The sequence below is a fragment of the Tursiops truncatus genome, chromosome 13 (assembly GCF_011762595.2).
Source record: "Tursiops truncatus isolate mTurTru1 chromosome 13, mTurTru1.mat.Y, whole genome shotgun sequence".
NCBI lineage: Eukaryota > Metazoa > Chordata > Mammalia > Artiodactyla > Delphinidae > Tursiops > Tursiops truncatus.
In genome coordinates this window covers 69,991,040-70,011,129 of record NC_047046.1, presented here as the reverse complement: position 1 = coordinate 70,011,129, position 20,090 = coordinate 69,991,040, and the positions used below count along the sequence as shown (strand labels likewise).

Sequence of the window (20,090 nt, the reverse complement as noted above, 5' to 3'; positions counted from 1 at the left end):
AAGCAACGCGCGTGAACACGGACGCCGCCTCGAGAGCCCTTACAGGTCTAGCCCACGCACGACACCCGACCGAACCCCGCCACCCGCCTCCTTTCCCGGAGGAGGCGTGGCCCGCACGCGTCGCCATCTTGGTCGCCTCTCTAGGCACTCTGTTTACTACTCTATGGTTGCCCGCTCCCGCCCCGCCCCTCCCCAGTCATTGTCTGGAGGAGCAGCCACGGCCGCAGCGCCTTCTCTTTATAAGTCCGCAGTGCCCGGATGTGAATGGATTACAATGTATCTTTCAGGGAAACCTATTATTATCAATGTGACTCCACGGGGGAGTCAATGGTGATGATCAGGAGGAGGAGGATGATGATGATGAGACACCTCTAAACTTGGAACAAGTTTAAGGCTTTATAAGAGGAGAAGAAAAAAAAAACCACCAACAAGATTTGTTTGAGGAAAAATTATAACTATCCTGTGTTGATATTTTTTTTATAAACAATAAGAAAAAGTTGTTGGATTTTTTTTTTAATGATTTCTTTTTTGGGGGAGGGAATTTTGTTGCAGTTTTATGGTGGAATATGCAAAAACCAGAGCCAGGTGCATAATCTTGTATTCTGTGGATATCCCTGGAGCAGAACTGAGTACCAGTTAAAATACTTTTTTGGGGGATACACATGTGAGATACTAAGTACTTGCAGAAGATTTTTGTCTCTCTTTTTAAAGTCACTTTCCTTGGAATATTGTGAGCATATTTGTGGCCATTTAAGGTAACGTTACAATTTGCTGTCAGAGTAAACTGTTTGTAATTGAATTTAATATTTTAAATGTCGATCCCAGTGTTTTATTAAAACAAAAGGAACAACCTATTAAATAATCGCCAATGGGAAAAAGTGTGTGCATGCATTTTGTGTATGTACTCGCACATCTAGCAATAACAGGGTTTATAGAATGTGTATTTTAACACACGTTAAAATAGCGTATGTTGCATATACTGGATAAAGTACGCTTGTTATTACGAAACGATAGAATTATGCAGCTTAATTTTTATCCTAAAAAGTGATGTGAAAAAGTATGTTTTAAGAGCATGCAGGGCCTGTAATGGTAAATGTTGAATTAAAAACTTAAAGTGCTGGCGAACGGGGACTTAGCATGCCTAGGAACTCAAGTGTAAAAACAAAACAACATCCACCCTCAAAAATTGCCTTTTTTGTTGTTGTTGTTGAAGTTTGCAGCTATACTATTCTGTGACTTAAAAGGGAGGGGAAAAAAACGTATGTAATTTAGGTTTCGCCCCCAACGCAGAACTACCGACATGAAAATCTCCCCAGCAAAATGTGGCTTGGTTTATATCTGGAAAAGAAAAATATTGTTCCTCTTGGCAAAGTCTTTTTGCATCACGTGTATTTGCAGCCTAGTATAAACTTGCTTTGCCGTGTGTGGATGTGTGAGTGAGAGGGAACGAGAGTCAGAGAAAGAAAGGAGGGGATGTAAACTCGAATAAATTTCAAAGTGCCTCCGATGGATGAAACGGGCAAAAACTGAACTGTTCAGGCTTCAGATTGTAACTGACGTTCTGAGGGAAAATGAGGTGCTCGATGAAATTTCGTTTGTATTTTTTTTTTTTTTTTTGCGCGGCGGGGGAGGTGTTGAGATTTTTTTTTCTCCGGGGGGGGGGTGCATCCCAGCCAGCCCGACCCGAGCGAGCCGCGTCTCCCCGCCGGAGGCCCCCCACCCATTTCTTTGCTGAACTTGCAATTCCGTGCGCCTCTGCGTGTTTCCCCCTCCCCCCCTTCCCTCGTCCCCTCCCCTCCCCGGAGAAGAGAGTTGGTGTTAAGAGTCAGGGATCTTGGCTGTGTGTCTGCGGATCTGTAGTGGCGGCGGCGGCGGCGGCGGCGGGGAAGGAGCGGGCGCGGGCGCAGGCGGAGGAGGTAGAGGCGGTGGTTAGACATGAACGCCGCCTCGGCGCCGGCGGTGCACGGAGAGCCCCTTCTCGCGCGCGGGCGGTAGGTACCGGCGCCGGCGGGGCTCGGCGGGGCTGGTGCGCCGGGCGGCGTGGGGCTCGGGCTCGGCGGCCCCGCACGCGGCTCCGCGCCTCCCGTGCCGCGGGCTCCCGGCTCCCGGCGCTCCCCCTGGAGACACCCCTTCCTCTCCCGCGCCTCTTCCCTCCCCCTCGTCCCTACCCCCCCTCGGCCCCCCCTCCCCGGCAGTGCCACTTGGAGAGACCGATGACTTTGCCAAGGCCCTGACTTTAATTTTTAAAACCCTTTCTTTCACAAATTAGGGTGCTGGACCATTACGGGACCCGACCCTCCACTCCGCTTCCCTCCCCCCCGCCCCGCTTTCGTCGACCCTGTCACCCCTCCCCCTTTGGACGTGTTTTCACTCCAGAGACGCTCATCTTTAATTTCTTTATAGCTACTTTGAAACGCAGAGGGGAGTGGTGTGTGTGTGTGAGCGTGTGTGTGAGCGTGTGTGCGTGTGTGTGAGTGTGTGTGGGGGGGGGGTGGGGGGAAAGTTGAGACCGGATCGTTCTGAGTAGTTTCTCTTTTCTCTGGGATCCATTCATTTCTCGCTCTACCTCCTGTTGCATAAAATGATGCGCTGAAGAGCGGCTTTTTTTTTTTTTTTTCCTTCCCGGATTTGGTTTTATAGTGGATGTTACCAGTTTTGATCGTCTCTTTGGAAATACAATATCAATAGCAGTTTTTTGTTTTTTTTGTTTTTTTGTTTTTTTTTTTTGCTATTGCTGCCTATTCCTTCTTAAAAAAAAAAAGCAACAAAAAACAACTCTCCTGTCCCTCCCTCCTTTCTACCTTATTCCCATCCGCCCTCACATCCCTACCCCACAACCCCCCCAGTCTCCAAAAATCCGATTGTGTTTTCTCCAAGGATTGGGACTGGATTTTCTGATTGCGGTTATTTCCATGTTTCTAGGTTTGTGTGATTTTGCTAAAATGCATCACCAACAGCGAATGGCTGCCTTAGGGACGGACAAAGAGCTGAGTGATTTACTGGATTTCAGTGCGGTAAGAAAGAACGGTGGAAACTAACAACAGCTGTGAAACAAAACAAAACAAAACAAAAAACCCACACACTTTGAGCTAGAAACCAATAATAATCTAAAGGACAGGAATAATTTTTAATTGGCTGAGTCCTTGGTAAACATGAAGGTCTTTTTGATAAGTTTTTAACTACAATTTTTGGGTGTGATGGACGATTCAGGCTTTTTTTTTCAGAGTCTTAATTACTTGCTTTTGAATTTCCTACCCACCGAATCCCCCAAATAATGGAGTCTCACTCCAATGGAAGGGAAAAACAGACACCCCTAAAACTGTAAACCACCCCTAAACTTGACCTTATCTGAACACTGAGAGTACTGATACTTTGTGCACTACTCATTTTATTTATTTATTTTTTCTGAAAATGGAAAAGAGAAAATAGGAGACCCCAGTTGTCTCAGAGTTTTAAACTGATGATGCTTTGGATTAGTAGGACCTGTAGTCCTCATTACATCTTTTCCTGGGATTCTGAAAACTCGTGTGCATATGCTGAGCATACATTCTTTAGAACCCTTTAGACGGTCTTTGTAAATCTCGGAGTCGTGAGATCAGCACAAAGCAGAACTTACACACTTGTGGAGTTTTATGACGGAACTTGGTCCTTCTCCATCCCTTTGCTTCCTTTCCCCATACCAAGTCCCAAACATGTCAGGGGAAATAATTCATTTTTAATGCCAGATGAGTTTGGTGTAAGATGCATTTGCAAAGCAAAATAAAAAGAATCCACAAAACACACAAATAAAATCCAAACCGCCTTCTAAGTGGGGCTCTTTCATGTTGCTGCTGCTGCTGCCGCTACTGCTGCTATTGCTGCTGCTGCTGCTTCTCTTCTAGACCTTTTGGAGAAATGGCTTTCGGAAGTTTTGCCAGGAAACGTGGCCCTAGGCAGCTTTGTAGCCCCCTTTCTGCTTGCTGCACTTTCTCCATTCGTTTCTTTGCTTTTTGCAGGCTCTGACTCAGGGAAGGTGCGCATTATCCACTAGATACGTCGAAGAAGAGGGAAACCAATTAGGGTCGAAATAAATGCTGGAGAGAGAGAGAGTGAAAGAGAGAGAGAGAGTGAGAGAGAGAGAGAGAGAGAGAAGCAGAGAAAGAGAGAGGGAGAGGGAGTCTTGCTTCAAATTGCTCTCATGTTAGAGACGAAATGAGAATTTAGTGCAGGTGGCACTTTTATTTTTATTTGGGTTCACATATGACAGGCAAATCCTATACGGGATGGAAATGGACATTGCCACGTTTATGGCCAAGGTTTTCAATATAAAACAAGCAACTTTCTTCTCCTTTGTAAAACTAGTGTTTTCTAGAGAGCTTGCTGCCCTCCAAACTGAATCTTGTTCACATCATGGGGACTGTGTTGGTTTAAAATGTAGTCCTACCTAGTTCTGGCGATCTAATGAACCTGAGGAAAAAGAAAACAGTGGTTAAGGTTGGGGTGGGGGGAGAGTGATTGGTAATGTTGTGCCTGTTTTCGTTTTAAGTTGGATGGTGATGTATTTTACTAAAATGAGCCCTTAGCATAAACTGTATATTGTATAGGGAGAGTATGAAAGATCTTTGATGAACTCTGAAGGCACAAATGTCGTCTTTTCAACAGTAATGTTTCTTTGTTTCTTTTAGATGTTTTCACCTCCTGTGAGCAGTGGGAAAAATGGACCAACTTCTTTGGCGAGTGGACATTTTACTGGCTCAAGTATGTAAATTCTTTTCTTAGTGTGTAGTTAAATGTTCTTAGCTGTTTATTCACTCATGGTATATTTTTGGCTCTGTTGAAGTGTTCTGAAAAAGTCATTGAAATTTTAGCCTGTAATGATATGGTTATTTCATTATCCATTAGTGGTATAACTTAGGCAAAAACATTATCTTTTGCAAAATTAAAAGTAGGGTTTTTTAAAAAAAAAAAAAATCAAGGAAACTGTCTCAGAATTCATCACTTACTTTAAAAGCAATTTTCTGATACAATTGTAATCAAACACGTGAAGATAAGGCAGTGTTAACATGGGGGAATAAATTAATGTTTCCTTATTTGAAAATAGAGGGAAAAATCTAACTTTCATGAAAAGGGCAAATCCCTTGTAAATAATATCAGTTTTATTGGGTACTATGTATAATTAACCCTTTTAAAGAAATGAGCGCTTAATTTTGCAGATGAATGCTGTGTAGTAAACCATAGCTGTAAATAGAGAGACTCCTGCTAATCTGAGAGCGAAATATGAATTCATTTATATTTAAAATATCCTTTTTGGTGCTTCAGTTTTGTTTTTTTTTTTTTAAGAATTTACTTGTGCAATGAATTTTTCTATATTTAAAGTTGCAAATTTGGAAGGACTTTTACATTTTATAAATGAAAGGTCTTTGGCTGATGCTTTAAAAAGACATTAGCGCTATTCACAAAGGAATCTGTGTGTGCAGTGATTATCTGGTATCTAAGGAGGAGTTTTAATAGGGGACTCTCTGAAGGTCTCTTATTAAAAGTGAAAACTGAAAATATGCTATTCGTTTAAAACGTATTTTTTTTGTCTAGTGAATTTCATATCAGAAGGAGGCATACATTGCTCTCCTTTAGGTTCAAGGCTTAAATCCATTTATGCTTGTTAAACAGCTGTAGTATTTTAGGAGTTCTGGCAGTGGTACATAACAGGACATTAGACAGAGTCCTGTTCTTAAGTCAGACTGGTAAATGTTGACATCGTTTAGTTGTGAGATACCAGTGGAATTGTCTGTTAGCTATTGAAGATAATTTCACATCTCTTAATATTCATTTGGTGTTGTAGCAGTGAAAGAAATCTGTTCATCTTTGTGATTTGTATAATTGGTACTTTTTAAATAAAATTAATGGCATTTAAAAGTTGCTCATTTCTAGATAAGTTACTTCTCCTTTTGCTGGCCCCCATAAGTCTAAGGGATTTTTTATCTCTACAACTTGATTTGTGAAATATGAGATGCCTCCTATAGTTACATTTTATCTTTTATTTTGGGGGGTCCACTTTGATTAAAAGGGCTACTGACCATATGTTTGTGTTTTACTGTCCTGGACCCTGTTATAATTTTCATTTGGGACTTAAAATTTTTTTTGTTGTTGTATTCGTATTGTATCTTCCAAATTTCTTTATCGTGTTCTCTATACAACTTTGAAGGAAAGATGAGTACAAGTATCTCATGTAGGCAGATTAATTTTTCATGTTAGACAGTATCAAAACAGTTGCTAACTTTATCTCTGACAGTAACTTTCTTCATGATTTTCCTTAAGAAAATGTATAGTTGAAATCTGAAAGTAGATTATGTCAGAAAGGCTCAGAGATAGACTGCTTTCAGAGTCAGTGCAAAAATACTCTTTTGTACTTTGTAAAAATTGACACATTTGGAATAATTAAGTATATCAGCTTAGTTATAGTTTAATAAAGTAAGGTGATTTAGAAGCATGAAATTGTGTTACATTTAAAAAGATAACTGTGCATCTGGTCCCTTTTCTATGTTCACATTTAAATGAAGTCCTTGCTATGATGTTTAAGTGTTTACAGAGTGTAGGGTGAATAAGTATGAATATGTATTAATGCATTTTGGAAAATGATCATATACTGAAACTTACAGAGTTCTTAAGACAGTATATCTGTATATGTAAACCTAGACAGAGGCTTCATCCTTAGTGAGACGTGTTGTGATATTTCCAATGAATATGCTGTGATTATTTTTAAGGTGTTAAACTTTAAGTGACGTCGTACCAGAGGTGTAGTTTTCAGGCCCAAATGTTTACTTGTAAAGGTAAAAAGTGTAGTGCCGATTTTGTTCTCGCTGCTGGATTGAAAATGCAGGGTATTCATCCAGTGCAGTATGATGGGGACTATAATATACACAGTACAGATTGGAGTGTTGGTTTTTCTCATCTGTCCAAGACACAGTTAGGTGGCTTTGTTTCCACTCAGTAACAAAGATAAGTCCCTTTTAAAGCATAACAAATAAAAAAAAAAAAATGAGGAAAACTGCATTTTGCTCCTGGAAGGATGAACTAGGAAACTTTGGACTGAGAAATAATTTTCTAAATGTACATCAGGTTAATATCCATTGTCCCAAGGGTGCTCAGATGTCACTTCCATGGGTAGCTTTGAAACTTGGGTCCAGAGAAAAAAGGTCCAAAGTATAAGTGAACTGTTCATATTGGAAAAACCAGCTCTGTTTTTTCAGAGTGAGGCATGGTAATGTTTCATGCTTAAAGTTCTCAGTAGCTGTGGATTCCATTCATATAGGGCGCTCCTTCGTGATTTGCAATGTGAGAATTAAAAAAAGTGTGGCCATATTGCCTTTAATCTTTCATTTCACAAACATGGTTTTTCCTACCACCTTAAGAAATGGTGAGGCTGCTAGGGAGAATGGAATGTAACCTGAGCTACAGCCTGACATTCCCAGGGAGCATTTTTCACATGAAAGGCTTTTGTCAACCCAGGAAAGGACCAGCAGTTTTTGTTTGATGTTTGCAGGTGTTCAGCAGAGAGCACTAAAACAATTCAGCCATGATAGTTCAGAGCTTGGATGACCTTAACGGGGAGAATTGGTGGGTTCTGGAATTATTTTTAAGAAATATTTGAAACCTATATGGTGACTTATATAAAGGGATTTCAGATCCATTATATCATTGATCTTAAAACTAGCTAAAAGCATCCACATGCCTGGATGATTGGAAAATTTTTCTCATTAAAAAGTAGGACGGCAAAGTTACCAGAAGAAAAAAAAATTCACCTAGAGTCTATAATTTATTGATGAACAGGGGTTTAATTTTCTAATATAACAAAACTACAGTTTCTTTGGTTACCTTTGAGTCTTTCATGAGCAAAAGATAAACATACTAGCTTTGGCATCTTTTACAAAGTAGTTTTAAAGTTGGGGCTCTAAAATTATCCATACTCAACAACAGTCCTGCTCACATCTGTTACATGTATTTACAGTTAGTCTGTGACGGATCCTACATCTTCCTCCCTTAGTTTAAAAGTTGAGCCTTTTCCCCCGTAACTGTTTAGCTTTACTTAGGTGTTCAGCATTTGTTAAAGGTGCCAAATGGATGGGTGTTTTAACAATTAAGAGCAGCAGTAAAACACACCACATCCCTGTCATGGTCATTTTTGGAAGAGAAAAAACATTTCTTGACATTCACACAAGTTATTTTACTGATACCCACATGACACCCAAATGACACATCAGTTTGGTAAATTCAGTAAGAAAAAATAAATCGCTCCAATTGGTAGTTCTGTATCACAGAGAAAATTCAAATGGTCAGCATTCTGAATTAATATCCATCCGTACAGTTTGAGTTCATGATTATGGCGTGAAAAAACAAATGGTCTCCCTTAAAGGTATTTGTGGAGTACACTTATTTAATTGTGTGTGTGTGTGTGTGTGTGTGTGTGTGTGTTTTAAACAGCCTTACTATTATAGTGCAGTTCATAGTGGTTGTATGGCTTTTATAAAATGCAGAATAATTTAACAGGTTACAAAATAAGCAAAGTGGCATTAAATCCATTCTGTTAGAATCATAGAATTTGGGGGATTGAACCCCTTAGAAAGAGACAGCCCAGTGCCTTCATTGTACAAAGAAAACTGAGGCCCAAGTTAAGAGGTTCTGAACTATGCCTTTATTTGCTAATCTAAGAAACAAGTTTTGATTTGCTAATTTTGTATGGCCCTGCAAATCCTTTTATTGGAGTAATATTGGTTTCACTGCTATGTTTTTCTAAATTTGTATTTTGCATAATAGGGTATCAGGATTTGTGTGCTGATCTTTGTGCCTACAAATTCTTCTAAGTGCACATGTGCCCTTTGAATGCTTTTTAAGGTTTGGAGCTGAATTTTGGATTGTTGATCATTCTCTTTTGCCTGATCTGGCCTGTGACTATTTGCAAGATGTTAGATTGAATAACAGGGGTGGCTGGGCATGACACTGACAGAATTAAAGTGCTTCTTACTATGCCAAGTGGTGTACTATGCACTTTATATTCTTGTATTTTTTAAATCCTCACAAAAACCCAGTGAGATGCCAAGATTACCATGCTCAATTTATAAATGAGGAAACTGAGATTCAGAGATGGTAAACTACTTACCCTCAAGGCAGCCAGAATGAATCAGGTTCTAAACCCAGGTCTGCCTGGTCTGCCTAGCTCAGTGTCTTTTGAGACACACACACACACATACACACACACACACACACACACACACACACACACACAGACACAGAGTCAGATATAGCTTATTATTTCAATATCTTATAGGCTTAAGGATATATTATTGAGGCTTGGTGTGCAATACTCTTCCTGATCTTTACAGTAGATAAACATTTTTAAAAAATATGTTTAAGATAATGGTATAAACCATGTCCATTATTTTTCCTGCTTTCTTATCCAAACTAAGCTTCTAGTTTATGTTGGATTTCAATGTGACTTAGTATCTCTCTCATATTTTTATTATTTTTTTAACAAGGAAAATATAGTAGGTAGTTTCAAAGTTGTGTTTTGGTTCTATTGTAAATGGACAGTCTGCTTGGGAACCAGTGAAAATATTTTCTTTTCAATTATTTTAATGTACCTAGTCAAACCAAAAGTTGAGGTAACCAAGCTTGCTCTGTTAATACCTAAAAAAAAAAAAAGGTTTCCTATCTTTTAACTGTAAAAAAAAGTTTTGCAGTTCCCTGTTAGATCTTTGAAACTTAATATTCAAGAACAAAAACCCTGAATTCTATCTGCATCACTAAAATAAGCAGTTTTGAAGTTTTGATATGTCTATTATCAGACATGTGCTTAAAATGTTACGTTTTCTAAATTCAGAAGGAAGAAGCAGTACTCTATTTGACATTGACTTAAGTAAATAAAATGCATTAAACAAGCGTAGGGATCCAAGATCTGTTGAGCCTGAAATGCTTAACATTTTTGACAGCATCAGCAAATTATCTTTACCCTACTATTGTAATGAGGAAATCACTTAAATAACAGATGAACAGCTAAGTCACATAAACATATATAATAGAACTATGTAATGAAAGTTTATGCTGTTAATTGCTCGAATCTGTCTTAAATGCTTAGAATCATGGAGCAGTAAAGACTGTCATATAAACAGTTTTGTTTTGAGCTTAAAATTATTCCTTTTTGCTTTCATCTGCTATGATAAACAAAGTAATTTTGGAAGCTTTACAGATCAAACATTTACTCCTAATGGTAAACTACATTTTATATTGGAAGTTTGCAGCCTTGTCCAAGGCAGAGAGTTGAGTCCTGGTGGCCCCAGGCTGCAACGTTTAGTATCATGATGCTATTTAGATCTGTTCCCATAAGCCAAGATAACAGATCTGAAGTTGTCTAATAAGGAACATGGTGTATTTTGAAATGTTCTTCAGTTTACAAGTCTTGAACCAAAATGTTCTTGGCCAAACCTTTAGACCTTATACCTATATGTTGGGTAAGTCAGATTTTGCACAAAGCATCGAAATGAAGCTAGGTAGGAACAGAAAAAAAATCCCTTCCTTCCTTATTTTTTGTCTTTTATGAGCTATTTTTTTATGACCAGGTGTTCTTCCAAGTTAATTAGATGGTGCTGAGTATTAGAGAAAGTAAAGCAAAGCACATCAAAGTTATTTTTTTTAAAGGCTTTATTTATTTTTGTCACCGGCTTATTACTCTGAATAAAGTTTTCAAAATTGACCGCCAAGTTTATAAGCTTACACATGGGTTATCCATTTTCTAAATCTGTGATCCCACTTAGACTCAGCAGTGATGTAGGCACATGAGGTTTAGGTGGGTAATTTTCAACCATATGTCTCTTAATGCTTACGAGAGATGTAAGAGAAATAACAGTTTAATCTTTAGAGAAGATTGGTTGACACTTTCTATAAGTTTTACATATATATTTATATATATATTTTTAATCAGGCTCAAAGGAATAGCAAAAGTGTTGAAAAAGGTTGTCATATTTGCTTTCATTTCAACAATAAATAAAGGCCCAGTTAATCAGCATATCAGATAGCCAGGTGTGTTTAGAATCAGTTTATACGGAGGAACTTCAGGGCTGTAAGAAAGTATTCTATTTAAAGGTGCAGCCACTCGATTGTTCAAATGGCTGCTTTTGTACTTTTGTGTGACAATTAACATTTAATGAATGACTTTCTAAACTGCCATTGGTGGTAATTATTATATGCGGTTTATTAACTGCAATCCATTGTTGGATGTGCCTGTATTGATCTGTTTTGCAAACAACCCTTCACACGTTCAGCAGTATTTGTACATTACTTTCTAAAGAACCTGTTTCGTTTGCTGACGTTGATATTGCCCCTAAAATTTTTAGCTGACAAATGCCTCTTCGATCAGAGTGATTTTTTAATTAAATTAAAAATTCATTGTCTTTTCAGCTATAAAAATTTTGCCCTTCTTTCCTCAGGGAATCCCAAAGAAACTCCACAAGATTGCCTTTCAAGTAAAGGATTTATAGAAATTTAGACTTACCAGGAGACTTTAGAGATGTTCTATGATTTTATTTTTGGTTAAAGAGCTAAGGTTTGGGAGGGTTAAATGTCTTTTGCCCAAATCATACAGTTGGTTATGGGCTATAATAGGACACAAATGCAGATGTCCTGACCTGCTGCTCAGGGACCCCATGCTGCTTTTAATTAAGGTTTGGACTCAATCCGTTGGTACCAACTGTATGTTTCTTTAGAGGAGGAAAACTTGTATAATCTTCCATTTCTGAAAAATAATAAAAGTTCAGATCGTGAGAGATGGACAACGTAATCCAGCTCACTTGTCATCACATGCTCTAATTTGGCTAAGGCAGTTGACGAATAACTGTTAAAATGTATTGTGTTATTAAAAATAACAAAGTAAGACCCCTGATTAAATATCAGGGCTGTAATTTAATCTTGGGGGTTCTGGTGCTGTTCATAAACCATTTGGTTTTTTTCTGTAACAGATGACGTCAAAATACAGCTTGATTGAATTATGACCCTGGGTTACAGGAGCACCTGCTTGTGCCTCTTGACTTCATAGCATGTCAGCATTTCCATTACGAATTTTTTTTTTCTCTGACATTTTTAAGTTCAAATAGTTAAACGAGACTGGTGATTGGCATAGAAACTTTCAGCCTCCCGGGAAAAGACTATTTTCCCAATAAAACAGAGAAGGTGGTGACAAAGCCCCATTACGGAATACCTTTTAGAATGTTCTTCCTTGCTTTCATCTTCCATTAATATAAACATTCCCTTTTGGGGTACTTAGCTGAATTGCAAGGCATCCAAATGGAAGGTTTTGTATCTAAAATCTCCCAAGCCAAGACTTAACTCCAGGGCGTTTTGAGGACTTTTAAACTAGGGAAAGACCTACCTTCTGTGAAGGAAGATATTGAAATGATAGCTCTGGACACTCCAGTTTTCATCTTGTGTAAAATGCTGAAGAGCAAGATGAAAAACATGCACATTTGCATATCTTGTCAGTAATTACTTTTATATCCACTTAAGATGAGTAAAAATTGATAATGAATGGTTTAGAAAGGTCTATTTATTTATATCATTATCTGGAGACTCATAGCATAGCTTCAGTTTAGCCCCTCGGGTTTTAATATGTAGCCAGTGGAGATGGGATGTTGGTTGTGCCTATCTAGCCAGTTATTTTTTATCTACCTATCATAATTCTTATTGATGGTTCATCTAATATATATTTTTAGTACATGCTATGTACACATCCCCTGCGTTAGCAATTATAGGACTCAGAGGGCTTTGTGGGAGCAAGGTCCTGCCCTGAGAGGGCATGTATTTTGACAGGAAAGAATAGAAATGTACATGTTTAATTAATACTCAGTGTCCAGAAGACAAGTGTCATTAACATGGTGGGAGTTTAGGTAAAGAAAAACTTATTTCTTGCTGGGGGAACTTAATAATGAAGGTTTCATGGACAAATTGACTCTGATTCTTGAAAGAGGAGGAGTATTTTGACATGGGGCGTTGGGACGGAGCCTTTTATATCAAGATCACTGTGAACCAGGCACAGAGGAAGGCCGTTGCAAAGGGTGGATGAAAGAGAGCAGGTTCCTCAGCTTGGCAGTGGACTCAGTTATGGTCTAGGCACCTCAGTCACCTCCAGGCACACATTCCTGTCTTGGGTGCCTTTTTTTTTTTTCCTTTTCTGGTTTTGGGATTTCCCTTTGAGATAATCCAGTTCCTTCCCCAAATATATGTTTTTAATGGTAGTGGCAGCGTGGAAATCAAGATTTAGGTGTTCCCAGTTCCAAACTCTTCCTATTGTATCATTCAGCAGTGGAAATTTTAAGCTAAGTTGGAGAAAATGATTTATTTAACTGAATTCTGGCAATCTAGATTCTCTTGCCATGTTTGCCGTTAAATAGCTGTTTCATATTGGCAAAGTGAATATAATGTGTCATACTGACATCACACATAGGAAAAATACGTAAATACCACCCTTTCCTTGAGTATTGGTCACATTACAGTGTCTTTCCCTCTGTGACCTCCTACTGTTTCAGTGATTCCAGTTTCCAGTTGAAGCCAACAATTCAAGTTCTAGTTGGAATTGACATAGGAGGAATTTATTAATGAATGTTTGCTACAGAATAGAAACAAGATTTTTTCGACAAAGGGCATATTCTAGACCCCTTTACCCATTTTTTTAAAAAAAAATGTCAGTTTCGAACCTGTGTCTTCCCCAAACTTTTTCTTCACTTTCGAACATAAAGGATTCATGTTGGGAATATTTTGCAACCCTTCACCTTTAAACTCAGAGAGAAAACAGTTTGGTCATCAGGTGGTAATCACGTTTCAAGATTTAATCTACAATTTCATACATAACCCAGTTTTGCAATTTTGAAAAGGAAGACCGCACAATGTCAATTTCAATCCTTGTTCAAATAATCATTATTTGTTGGGTGCCTTCTAGAACTTCATTGTCTAACTGGTATCCCAAACCATGGAATGATTTTCTGTTCTGCTGTTGGCACTGTGATTCTTCATTTAGTTTCTTTTGGCTGCAAAGGTTGATTTTCTTTTGACATCTAATTGCCCCCTGATTTTGTTGACCTCTTATTATTCTTCAATTTATCTTTTTAGCCCATGTGGAACTTTTTCTTTTTTACATGGGTGTACATTTTGTAGTGTCCCACTTTAATCCCTAGTAATTTTGGTAGAGTTGGATAAAGTGAGAAATACTCCATAATTACTTTAAGCAATTCATTTTACTTAAAAAATTCGTTATTGTTGATGAAGGCTTGATTGTTTAAAGAATGTTGAAAGCTTCAGAAAAGTGAAAGGGATGAATGTACATAGTGGTGTTTTTTTTCATTGTGAATATGTTTCACCGGAATAACAAGAGAATTATTAAGAATTATTAACTTTCATGTACACACTTGTTCATTCATTCATTTAGTAAATGTTTTTTGAGAGTCAAGATTCAAATTGCACTGCTAGGTATTATGGTGATATAAACAAGGAAAAATTTCAAGGCCAGCATTGCAGTTGGCATAGGATACTGCTGTCATTGGGAACAGGCTCTACGTTGATTCAGTAAGACAGTGCTTTTCGAATAAGTGATGTCAAAGTGTGGAAGTAGACTTCTTCCAAAGATGCTTTTTAAATATAACTACAGACTTTACAGTTTTAGCTGAAACATTGAAATCCTGTGTGTGTACTTCTACATGAGTATAAAGGAGAGAGAATGGACTTCAATGATTATGGAATTTGGACCTTGAAGAGTATTGTTATGATGTACTCTCAAATTTGGTACCAAAGACTTTTTGGGAGGCAATGACAATTATGCCCCATATGTTTTTGTTGGTTTTTTTTGGGGGGGGGATCAGAAATTAAAATATCAGATTTGTAGATAGTGCCCATTTACTTCAAGGGCACTAGATATTTTTGTTGTTGTTCCCACCCTTGAATATTTTTAATATTTATTTAAAAATTCGTATGCAGGAAGTTATTCATTTACTTTCAGAATTTTGTATTGAGCATCCACCACGTATCAGGTAGTATGCTGGGTGCTAGAAATAAAATGATGAACAAAACAGACGCGGTTCTGCATTGGCTCAATGTAGGAGACATACATTCACTGAATAACCAGCCAGAGAAATGTCAGCCTCTACGTTGAGAGGTGTGAGGCGTTAGATGAGTTTGCAATAGGGTATCTGACCACACAGTCAGGAGAACCTTCCCTGAAGCTGGCACACCTGACTGAGGTCTGAGGGGGAGGGGGAGGGAAGTGGGCTGGGGGTCAGCAGGGCATGGTGTTTGGGGACGAGCTAGAGCTTGGTTGGAGCTGAGGCAGGGGAGAGGGAAGGTAGGGGCCAGATCATGCCAGGCTGCGAGTCAGGGAGACTGTGCAGTTTCCTCCCACCAGATTTGTGCCTGGGAACACTCTGACTGCAGCCTGGAAAACACAGCTCAAGGGTAGTCAGGGTGGGTGGCCTGAACCAGCAGTGAGACTTTTGCAGGAACCCAGCTGAGAGATGGGGTTGCACACACACACAGTGGCATTTGCATGTGTGTGTGTGTGTGTGTGTGTGTGTGTGTGTGTGTGTGTGTGTGTGTGTGTGTGTGAGAGAGAGAGAGAGAGAGAGAGAGAAACTTTCTATAACTTGAATACTTGCAAATTGACTGTATTTTATATCTTCTAACAGTAACCCTGAGACCTCGTTCAGCTACTGTGTGCTGTCGACTGCCTGTTTTGCACCCAAATGCCACAGAAGTGCTTTTTATTTTCTGAGAAAAGTGGAAGATTGATTTTGCAATTCTGTTGTGAGAGGGTGCAGAGGTGGGAGTGGGAGAAAGAGGCAAAAGGGACTCTGCTTTCTTATTTAATGGTCTTCAGTAATTACGCACTATTTAGGCTTCCTCTAGCTTATGTTCTAATTACCAGTAAACATTCTGGTGGTTCAGTTCAACCTGTGGAATTGAGTCCATCACACATCTGGGATCAGGTATCAGCACATTCCCACGCTGTTGCTGAGCATCTTTGGTGAACTTTAGGAAGGTGGTAGGATTTGTACGATATTCCGTCTGAGATGGAAACGCTGTTTACCTGATTCTCTTTTGTCTGAGGTGGCCATGGGGGAAAGTTATCTGGTAACTGTTGATTAGCCACGAAATAAAGTCTTTCACTTTGACACCTCCCAGTGAATAGCCCTGCTTCACCTTTCACTCTGACCATCTAGCTCCTTCTCTGCCCCGCTCCCTCCATTTTCTCACGAATCTTATGGTTTACTCTTGGGAGTCCCCTCTCAACCCACTATGTTTGTTAGTCCATTTTAGTTAGGAAAACTGTCACCATTCTTGCGGTATACTTACTGTTCAAGTTGAAGAAAAAAAGAGGTTTTTTCCCTCCTCTCTTCCTTGCCATCTTTGCTTCTGCCGGCTAGTTAGAGCGTTGGGGGAATGCCACGGGTATGGGCTGGATCCTGATAGCCACGCCAGTTAGTGATTCTTGGCCCCGTGACCCAAGAGCTCTGCGTGTGCTTCATCAGAAGGGTGCTGATAGGAGTGAGGTCTAGAACCATCTCTGCTGAGCTGAAAACCCCTTAGCACACGTGCCTTGTGCTGGTGAGTCAGTAGGTGATGCTGATGCAAGTGGACAGCATCCACGTGTTGTTCCTGCCTCCTGGAGAACTCCTTCAGCATCCAGGCGTGCACTGGTAATGCTCCGTTAAAAAAATCAAACAAAATGAAGTTACCTTCCTTCTGGGGTGCGGAGGGCACGCAGGGTGCTTCCACAGTTATCTGTGGTGCTTTATTTTTTTGGAAAGAAAAAAATGGTAGAATGTTATGGTTGACACCTCAGTGCTCGAAATATTTCATAATAGAAACAAAACAAAAGCGTAACAAACCAAACACATACTCTCCCTCTCATTCACACTCCCTACTGACTGGTCCTCTTTCTTGGGCTCCTTTACAACAAGAGTTTTGTTGACTGTTGACTACACTGGTGGCTTCTGTATCCCTTCCTTCCATATACTTTTTATAAGTCTCACCCCAACCAAATATTCCAAAACATTTTATCTTTTGATGTTTGATACCTACAAAATAATACATGTAGCATATATGAATTATGAAGCTAAATGATGGAGTGAAGACCAAGGGACCCACCACTCACTGTCAAAACTAGAGCATCATCAGAACCATCTGGGTTTCTTCCTTATCCGCATTCCCCTGTCTTTCTTGCCAGAGGTAAATATTCTCTTTTTTGTTTCTTTTTTTTCTTTCTTTCCACTTGACGGAGGATTATAAACATGGTATCATTCCTGTGTTGTATTGTGCCACTTGCTTTTTACACTTGGCATTGCATGTTTCAGATTTCTCCATGTTGCTGTGTGTGGCATTAGTTCATTTTCACTGCTGGTGAATATGCCTCAATTTATTTATGTATTTTCTAGTTAATGAACCTTTGGATTGATTCCCTTTTTTTGAGACTACACACTTTCCTAGCACCTCTTGACGCGTTCTTGATCATCTCTTTTGATCCCTGTAGATGTCTAAGAGTCAAATTTCTGGGATGTAGAGTCATGCAAATGTTACAAATGAAAAGATAGTGCGGAATTGATTTCCAAAGTTGTTACCAATTTACACTCCTACCCACAGCATAAAAGGTTACGATGGATGTATATTGTTGTCCACCTGTGGTGTTCTCAGATTTCTTAATTGTATCAATCTAGTGGGTGTACAATATAAAATGTATCTCACTGTGGTCTTAACTTGCATTTCACTGATGATTGATGAGGTTAAACATCTTTCTATGTATTTATTTATCATTCATGTTTCTTCTATGGAATCTCCCCTCCTCAGTTTTATATTGAGTCTGTTTTCTTTTTAAATTTTAATTTTTTACTGCTTTGCGGATGTTCTTGTTATATATGTGGATAATAATTTTCTCAGTCACGCATGCTTCAAATACTTTCCCTTTTTTTATGACCTGTCTTTTTACCCTCCCTGTGGTATCTTTTGGTGAGCACAAGGCCTTAAACTTAATGTAGTCATTTTTTTTCCCTTTACCTTTTCATGTTGCGTGTCATGGTTGGAATATCCATCTCTACCTCAAGGTCATAAAGATATTCTCTTACATGTTTCTTCTGGAAAGCATTTTGTAGTTTTGACATCCACATTTAAGTTTTTAATACAGTTGGGATTGATTTTGTAGAGTGGGAAGTAGGGGTTCAATTCCACTTTTTCTTAAATATCTTGATATACATTTGTTCTAGAATCATTTATTGAAAAGCCCATACTTTCCGGAGGCATCCACAGTGCTATTTCTGCAATATTGTAAGTTTCTGTATTTGTAAGGGTCTTTCATTCTGAGTCCTTTTTTTCTGATCTGTTGGTCAGTTTGTCTACCCATGCCTCAGTGCCATATTGTAGTAAGTTTCATACCACATTTTAGTATATGGTAAGGTCCTTCCTCTTCTCATCCCACATGTACATTTTACTTTTAGCTATGTTTTTCCACAGAAATTTAAAAATAAGTTTGCCAAGGTCTTTCATAAGCCTTTTAGGGATTTTATTGAAGTTGCGTGGGATCTGATGATCAATTTGGGAAAAAATTAATATATCTTTAATAATGATTATCTCCACTCATTTATCTCTCCAATTCTTTAGGTCTTCTTTGATATCTCAAAGTTTCATAATTTTTTTCATGAGGTTGTGTATATCTTTTGATGATTTTTTCTTAGGTACCTTATTTTTGTTACTATTGATAATGGTATTTTCTTTTAAATTAAATAGTCAAATTGTTTGTCCCTGATATATATATAAATGTAATTGATTTTTGTATATTGATTTCATATTCAGCCATGTTGCTAAATTCTCTTATTAATTTTATTAATTTTAAATTATCTTTGTGTTTTCATTAGAGTTTTTCTTAGTCATATCATGTGTGAATAATGACAGTTCTGTTGTTTTTCCTTTCAAATCCCTTTCAGACAGATATATCTTTTTTTTTTTCTTTTCTTGTCTTACTCTGTGATACCTAGGACCTCAAGACATTCTTAAACAGAAACAGCAATACTGGGTATCCTTGTCTTTTCCCTGATTTTCACCATTGATATTGGTAGTTATTTCATTAAGGAAGTTTCCTTCTATACATATCTTGCTAAGAGTTTTACTGTGAGTGGTATTGAGCTTTATCAGTTTTTTCTACATACATTTATTTTTTAAATGATTTTTTTAAAGTATTGTTTTTAAACTTAAAAAAATTAATTAATTAATTTATTTTTGGCTGTGTTGGGTCTTAGTTGCTGTGTGTGGGCTTTCTCTGGTTGCGGCGAGCAGGGGCTACTCTTCATTGCGGTGCGCGGGCTTCTCATTGCGGTGGCTTCTCATTGCGGTGGCTTCTCTTGTTGCAGAGCACGAGCTCTAGGCGCACGGGCTCAGTAGTTGTGGCTTGTGGGCTCTAGAGCGCAGGCTCAGTAGTTGTGGTGCACGGGTTTAGTCGCTCCGCGGCATGTGGGATCTTCCCGGACCAGGGCTCAAACCCGTGTCCCCTGTATTGGCAGGCGATTCTTAACCACTGTACCACCAGGGAAGCCCCCTCTACATATATTTAAATTATGATTTTAAAAATCTCTTTAATCTGTTAATGTTGTGAGTGACATTTATATTTTTCCCTATGGTAAACTCCCCTTGGATTTTTGGGATTGATTAATGTGATTGATGTATTTTAATTACTCTTTTAAAAATAATATCCTGGACTCAGTTTTCTAATATTTTCTTTAGTATCTTGCATCTATGTTTCTAACTAAGATTGATATATAATATTTCTTCTCTTACCATCCTTATCTGGTTTTAGCTCCAAGATTATACTGACCTGTAAAATGAATAGAAGAGTATTTCCACTCTATCATCTCTCATCACTCATCACAAGAGTGTGTATAAATCTCAAATAATCTGTTCCTTGAAATTAGGTAAAACTTGTCTGTGTAAAAATCTGAGTGAGCCTCGAGTGAGATGATTTTAAAGCCCTGATACAATTTTTAAATATTAAAAATATTGAGAATGAGAATTTTACTTTGTTTTTTAGTTTTAGTTCATTT

General features: G+C 38.5%; 1 protein-coding gene across 15 annotated transcripts in view; it reads left to right on the top strand.

Moving 5' to 3' along the window:
* Positions 1 to 251: 251 nt before the first annotated feature.
* TCF4 (transcription factor 4) overlaps positions 252 to 20,090 on the top strand; it is a 360,920-nt gene continuing 341,081 nt past the window's right edge. For 7 of the 15 annotated variants that reach the window (XM_033837792.2, XM_033837783.2, XM_033837780.2 and 4 more), the window contains exons 1-3: positions 1,838 to 1,991; positions 2,923 to 3,014; positions 4,665 to 4,737. In XM_033837792.2, the coding sequence (XP_033693683.1) occupies positions 2,943 to 3,014; positions 4,665 to 4,737 (145 nt within the window). In that variant the 5' untranslated portion in view covers positions 1,838 to 1,991; positions 2,923 to 2,942. Of the gene's footprint in view, positions 756 to 1,453; positions 1,577 to 1,837; positions 1,992 to 2,922; positions 3,015 to 4,664; positions 4,738 to 20,090 lie in introns of those variants that run through there. The other 8 variants (XM_073790754.1, XM_019937091.3, XM_073790764.1 and 5 more) reach the window with 7 other exon arrangements.